Source organism: Tupaia chinensis, unplaced genomic scaffold, assembly GCF_000334495.1.
Source record: "Tupaia chinensis unplaced genomic scaffold, TupChi_1.0 Scaffold000477_1, whole genome shotgun sequence".
Lineage (NCBI taxonomy): Eukaryota > Metazoa > Chordata > Mammalia > Scandentia > Tupaiidae > Tupaia > Tupaia belangeri.
Window position 1 is genome coordinate 1,665,598 of NW_006159986.1, and position 7,516 is coordinate 1,673,113.

The window sequence follows — 7,516 nt, forward strand, 5'->3', positions numbered from 1 at the left end:
TTCCCTTTTGCATCTCAATCCCTGGTTATGTGGTTAAGGTGGCTTTCTACACCCTAATCTAGGGGATGGGAGGGGAGAGAGGAGGGCCATTACAAGTCTGCTTTCAAGACTCATCTTTTAAAAACAAATGAAACAAAACTACTACCGTTTTCAAAACCACATGCAAAAAAAGAAAAAAAAGGATAACTGTTTAACCGAAGGAAGGGTTTGATTCCATTAAACTCCACGTTCATTGTGCCTTTACTTGTGTTAGATTTCTGTGCTTTCTTCCTCTCCCTCTTTGAAGCGATTAAAATCTTCCTTGATAACAGTTGTTTCCTTCTTCCTGTTCTTTCTCCTGACAACTTGGTGGGTTCCTTCTCTATTTGTCTTAAATCTCATTCCACTGGTGGCAGAGGGGCCTTCTGTGCTCATGTCTGACCTTTGACCTCTCTATGGTGGCCAGTATGGAAGTCAACACTGAATAAAGGACTAGATGACGTGTGTGTGTGTGTGCAGGTGTGCACGTGTACATGTGCACCCATCCATCTGCATGTGGATCATTTTCTTTAAAAAAAAATTGTATGATTTGTTTTGTAGTGATACTCTGATTACAGTCCTCCTTACTCCTAAATAACCCTGATGAGTCCCATCCCCCCCACCTGAAATGTATTATCTTGGTCTCAGGTTGGCTTCTTTGGTACATTTCTTTCTTCTGGATGCCGTGCAGTTTAATTAAACCTTACTTAAAAATGAAGAAAAAAAACAAAACTGTGTACTCTTGTCTGGAATCCTGCCCCAAGTGGTGGCATAGAAAGGGGAGACAATCTGTTGCCTCATGTTCTAGGTAAGTGGTTTGATTTCAGGTCCCCTGAGAAGTAGATATACTGACTTGGGCAGAAGCATCTGCAGCTTCCAAAGGGTTTTCTCTTTTCCCTTCCTACTATGTTTTTGAAAATCATGGTACTAGTCAAACTCACCAAGAAATTCTGACGATTATTATATTTGCCACTTAACTCTTCTTTGCCTTTGATTTAGAAAAGCCCAGAAGGCCCTCTGGCCTTGTGTCCTTTTCCTTATATTCTTTATGATTCTTTCTGCTTCTGTTGCATGACAGAGTCTCAAATTTAGGAATGGGAAAGGTGGGGCAGGACCTACAGGCTGTGTCTCTGTATTTTTACGTGGGCGTTGGCTGTTTTTCTACATTGCTTTTTAACCTGAAATCTTAGCCAGTTTTCTTGAACTTTGACTTTAGTTGTAAAAGTTCAACAAGACATCTCTGCTTACTGTGGTCAACTGACGTAATAACCACTAAGGCTTAATGAGCTTGACTTGCACTTTCATCACTAGCAAAGGTCTTGAAGTTATTTCCCATACTGATTCATAATGGGTGTGTATATGAATCACTCTTACATAATTTAGATTAAAAAAACCTATGAGGGTAAGGGAGGGAGGGGGAAAAAGCACCCTTTTCATTTTTATTCATACTTACCAGACTGGCTGAATCCTGATTATTTGACCCCTTATTGTTGTTAATATGAATAATAAACTACCTATTTATTGGTTTAATTGTTCCTTCTATTTTAAATAGCCCACAAATGGAGCTTGCCTTCAGCTACCTAGCCCAAAAGATTTTTATTTTAATGCAGTGGTATTGCTGATCTGTATGTGTGTATGTATGCACTCAAATGGAAGGATGCAAGATAGATCCTTGTGTGTGATTTGATTCCTCCTCCATGATACTGTGTATGAACTAGGTGACAAGGACACTGGTTTGCTCACTGTAATTAATACTGGGACACAGCCGCTTGCCATGACTGTCCCTTTTCAGTATTGCCCAGCCCAGACCAGCTATGAACTGTGCCACTCACTGGAAGAAAACTCCCTGTCTCTGACTTCTAGTAATGTCTTCTTTTTGGAGAGGTTTTTGCTGTAGGGCACATGCACTCACCAGAAAGCCAGAGAGATAGAAAGCGAGAAATCACCCACCAGGGGGGATGGCTGCGGCGCAATTCTTTCTCCTTCATTCTCTTCTTGGGATCTTGGGCACGTATGAGTTTAAGCCACTGGGTCCAGGACTTGAACCGTGGTCGGCTACATGGGAAACCAGTGATGTGGCCATTACACCAACTGCTGGTCTCGACTTCTAGTATTCTGCAAACAGGTAAGAGAACTAAAATGCCAACCTCAAGGTCCTGGCCACCCCACAGGGTATCTGTGGAGAAATACTTCTCCTCTGGCATCACTGGAGCACAGTGTGGATCAGTTTTTACACATCATTGAATTCATTCTCCACTCCTAGGTTTAGAGGTGTGAGATTTAAACTCTGTATGCTATCCAGTTACAAAAAGTCTTCACACAAAGGTGGATGTCCACTTAGCAGGAATATCCTTTCATTCCTTCAGCAAGCATGCATTACGTATTTTACTTTGTACCAGGCATCTGTAATATGAAGATGAATAAGATATGGTCTTTGCCCCCCAACGAGCTCACAATTTAAATGAGGACAGCTACAAGGAGAAACTTGTGCAGAGTATTAAAAGGCTGAATGAGACAGCCAGGGAAGAGGAATAGCGAGTGACATTCTTTGTTCTAGGGAACAAAGGTACAGTAGCAACTGATGGGGTGCAATCTACGTTACTGGAGGATCATTATTAGTGGAAGGTAAAGCTCCAAGCAGATAGCCGTTTAGAGACCTTTCAATCCCGACGTTCTGTGATTCTTCACCTGTTTTCACAGAGGTCATTTACCTTGTAAGCTTTTCGTGGGCTGGTGCTTTCTTTCCTTATGAGTTTTTTCTTAGGCTCCTATATGCATATTAAGTACTTACAGCTTCCTCTGATCTCCATCTGCTCTAACGGGTCATTCACCATCACCATCGCTTAAGGTGGCAGCACATACAGGATGCTTTTAGGTTATTTAAGAGGGCCAGCCCAAAAGCCTAGTGGTTAAGGGAACCGGATCCTACATGACCTACCATGGTTGAAATCACAGCCCTGCGATGGTATGTGTGCACGTGTGATTCAAATCTCGACAGGTTGGAGAAACAGAAGAGATTGCAGTTTTCTATCTGTCTCTGGTGATTGCGTGAGCCCTCTGGCAATTAAAAGTCATGATTACTGGGCCCCAGCAGGTGGCGTAGTGGTTAAGGCTCTGGACATTCCCACATGGCTGACCATGGTTCGAGTCGTGGACCTGGTGGCTTGCTTTCTCACTTTGCTTCTTTCTCTGTGTGTGCCTCTCTGGTCAAATTAAAATGGATGAATGAATAAATCTTTTTTTTTTTTAAATTACAATTACCATCTGGTCTTTAAGGCTCCATTCTGTGGTAACATCTTTCCATTCAAGACAGCTTATTCTCTTTCGTAGTTTTCAGATGCTAGACAGTCATCCGAAAATGCGCTCCACCATTTCTTCCTATTTAGAATTTAAATCTATCTATTCATCCCCCTATGATTAAGTGATCAAGAGTTTGATTTCCTGTCAGAATTTGGAAATTGAATTCTAACTCTTATACTTACTATTTGTTTGACCTTGGGCAAGTTTACTCAGTCCCTCTACTGCATATCAACTTCATGGGGTGCTTGTGAAGATTAATAAGGTGATAGCAAAATACTGAGTTCAGTCCCTGGCATACACTCGAGCACTTAATATAATATTGGTTCTTACCTCCTATATGAATTAAATACAATTAACTGATGATTATAATACTGTTGCTTTTCTATTTCTTGGCTTTATGGTTCTGTTTTATTAGATATTGAAGGGTAAAAGATAAATGTTTACTGTCACCTAGAGTTGGGCTCTGGTCTTTAAAGGAACTTGAGGCTTAGATGGGTTATTAGCTTTGGAAGATGACCTGAAAATTACTGCTCTAATTTATATTTTTCATTAAAAACTCAGCTTGCCTCTTCTCTAGCTATGTTCCTGGCCCGAAACCCTAGTGTTCAGTCATAAAAGACTTGAAAATTAAGCAGCCATAATTCACCCCACAATGTATGGGTTAATAGAAGGTGCTCAGGATACAATATTCTTTCTTTGAGCAAAATGAAGGCAAAGGGTTGATCCTATTTCTCCTTTGAAGCACAAATTAAGAGATGCTGTGTAGTTTGTGTATACAACTACACAAAGACAAAACACTGGGTCAGGTTTCAGGGGATCTGGGTCCCTGAATCTTCACTGCCACCAATATGCTGTGACCTCTAGCCCTCTGCACCTCTTTGCTTTGTGTCTTTCCGTGTTGAATATTAGATAAGTAAAATGCTTAGCATCATGCCTGATACACAACCACGCGGGAAAATGGTAGGTATCAACGTAGTAGCTCTGAAAATACAGAGCTGTCGGGATAATGAAAATGGGTACGTTTGGGACCAGCAGTTAGCATAATGGCTATGTCACTGGACTCCCATATAGTCGACCGCGGTTCGAGTCCCGGACCCAGTGGCTTAAACACACGCCGGGCGTGTGCGTGCCCAAGATCCCGAGAGGAGAATGGAGGAGAAGGGATTGCGGGGTGGCCATCCCTCCTGGGGGTGATTTCTCGCTTTCTGTCTCTCTGTCTCTCTCTCTCTCTGGCGAGCGCACGCGCCCTATAGGAAAAAACCTCTATTAAAAAAAAAAGGTACGTTTGACAGAAGGGGCCACTGCATCTTGACACTTCCGGTCGAAAGAAGAGCGCGCTTGGGGCAAAGACTACACCTCCCGCCTGGCTTTGCGGCGTGGCCCGCCTGCTTTACCCAGCCTCCCCCTCTGCTGCCCCGCGTCTTTTTGCGGAGGCCCGGATGTAGCTTTCCCGGCTCTGTGGGTGTGGCCTCACGTTGGTTCTCAGACCTGGGGCACTCTTATTGGCTCTTGGGCCACCCGACTGGCTTGGACGCGAAGGAAGGAGTTAAGGGCTAGGCGCGGAGTTCTGTGACGACAGCCAATCAGAAGCGCTGCGGGGCATTGGCGGGAGGCGAGAACGCTGAGGCGGTGCACATTTGGCGCGAGTTTGGCTGGAGCCGGCTGCTGCGGATGTGAGTTTGCTCTGGAGCCTGTGGCGGAGAGTCCCTGAGGCCCTGTGTGAGAGCCGTGAGAGGGGACCTGCGCTGAGGTGACAGCCCTATGAGGGTGAAAAGAGAGGATTGTTCAGGGAGGCCTGGGGTGGACGAGGTAGCCGAGCCGGGCGAGGTCGGCGGGTTCCGGCGAGTCTTGAGAGGAAGTGAGGGGAAGAGGCGAGATCGCCTGAGGTTGGAGTCTGAGAAGGGGGATCGTTCTGACAGTTGTCCGTGGTACAGAGGAGCTAGATTTGTAGGAAGGAAATGTTCCGAGTGGGGTTGAGAGCTGTGTGGAGCGGGGGCAGCGGAAGGGCTTGGGACAGACGCAGTGTGGACGTGATAAAGCCTTCCCGCGTGCCTGGAGTGAGGCGATTACAGTACTATAGAAATCGATTAAGATAAACTCTTACTGCATCCTCGAGTGGTTACGATCTCAGGCTCCCGCGCCAAATGTCCGGGTTGGGTCCCCGGTTTTTCTGTGACTTTGACCCTCCGTGCATCTCAGTTTTCTCATCTGTAAGATGGAGTTTATAGTACCTACCTCTAAGGTAGTTGTAAAACTTAAATGATTGAATATGTAAACTCTTAACCACATCTTAACGTAGGTGGACAACAAACGTTAGCTGTTATTGCATAGATTTGGATGTGAAGCAGAATGGAATGGTAAAAGTTTTGTTAAATTTGCTTATGGAGTGAATGTGGATCATTAGTTTAAATAAATTTCATGGGCTTTTTTTTTTTCCCCTTAACTTTTACATTCTTACTGACTGTCCTGTTATTTTTCATGCCCAGCTGAGTCACCATCATGCCTCAAACCCGATCCCAGGCACAGGCTACAATCGGCTTTCCAAAAAAGAAGCTGTCTCGGACTTTGGACAAAACTAAAAACTCAAATGACACCAAAGTAGAACTAACAAATGTCTCAGCCACACCTCATTCTCCTAGTGTAAAAATTCTGCCTCTCAGCCCCAGAAAACGTTTGGGTAAGCTCTCCTTTATATAAATACAACTTTTTGACTTGTAGCTCTCGATCTTTCTTTTCTCAATGATAAGATGCCTGTCCTTTGAAAAAGAGTTCTAAGTTCAGTTAAGAGACTATTGATCTCAGTTATGGTTCTTAAGTATTTACTAAACTGTAGAGTTAAGCCACTTACCGACATCCTTCCTGAACTCTTTGAACAGGTCTAATCTTCAGAACTCTTAATACTGAGCTTGGTTTTGTTAGTGTTGTTAAAGATCTTGGAGTTAGATAATATGAGACTTGCCTCTGTATTTGTGAAATTAAGAGAAATAAGTGACATTCTTGATGTTTTCAGTACTTTGATTTTAGAACAGTGGTTGATAATTCTTTCTTGCTTTAGAGCGGTTTTTTTTTTTTCTTTTCTTTTCTTTTTTTTTTTAAGAGGTTTTTGCTATAGGGCGAGTGCACTCGCCAGACAGAGACAGACAGAGAGATGTCAGAAAGTGAGAAATCACCCCCCAGGGGGATGGTCACGCCGCAATCCCCTCTCCTCCATTCTCCTCTTGGGATCTGGGGCACACATGCACATGTGCCTGGCATGAGTTTTAAGCCACCGGATCTGGGATGCGAACCACGGTCGACTACATGGGAATCCAGCGACATAGCCATTACACTAACTGCTGATCCCTAGAGCACTTGTTTTTAATGAGTGATTTGGCAAGACCTGGAGATGTTTTTGGTATGTCGTAGCTGAGAGAATGCTACTGACATACATAGTGAGTAGAGGCCAGGGATGTTGTGAAATATCCTACAGTGCACAGCACAGCCCTCCCATAATAAAGAATTGTGTGGGCCAAGCTGTCATGGCTTCTAAGGTCAAGGAACCCTGTTTTAGAACAACCTTACAGTCTCATTCAATGAAAACCTACTTGGTTTCGGCTGGATTGTAAGATTCAGTAGTGCCATCTGGTGGCTAGTATTTGCTTCTAGTTGGGAAGGCATATTGTTTTGGTGGTTTTGACTAAGGTAGACATTCACCTCTTTCCAGCAAGCTGGTGGTGTGGTGGTGGGGAACATGACTGACCTTGCAGTTCAAGTTCCAACCTGGCGACTTGAAAAACTTACCAGGTGGGGCCAGCAGGTAACATAGTGATTAAGGCACTGGATTCCCACATGACTGATAACAGTTCAAGTCTTAGATTCGGTGTTTTGAAACTCACGCCAGGCATGTGTGCATGCATGGCCATCACCGCCTGGGGAGTAATTTTTCACTTTCCCTCTCCCTTTCTCTCTCTGTCTCTCTAGTGAGCACACATGCCCTATGACAAAACTCTTAAAAGCAAAACGGGGAACCAGCAGTTAGCGTAATGGCTATGTCGCTGGACTCCCACGTAGTCGACCGCGGTTCGTGTCCCGGACCCGGTGGCTTAAAACTCACGCCGGGCGCGTGTGCGTGCGTGCCCAAGGTCCCGAGAGGAGAATGGAGGAGAAGGGATTGCGGCGTGACCATCCCCCCTGGGGGGTGATTTCTCGCTTTCTGTCT

At 44.5% G+C, this 7,516-nt stretch overlaps 1 protein-coding gene across 3 annotated transcripts in view; it reads left to right on the top strand.

Moving 5' to 3' along the window:
- Positions 1-4,605: 4,605 nt before the first annotated feature.
- The window catches only part of CDC6 (cell division cycle 6), a 15,202-nt gene continuing 12,291 nt past the window's right edge, over positions 4,606-7,516 (top strand). The window contains exons 1-2 of one of the 3 annotated variants that reach the window (XM_027774764.1): positions 4,606-5,068; positions 5,805-5,995. In XM_027774764.1, coding sequence (XP_027630565.1) covers positions 5,818-5,995 — 178 coding nt within the window. In that variant the 5' untranslated portion in view covers positions 4,606-5,068; positions 5,805-5,817. The remainder of the gene's footprint in view (positions 5,069-5,804; positions 5,996-7,516) is intronic. The other 2 variants (XM_006155934.3, XM_006155933.3) reach the window with 2 other exon arrangements.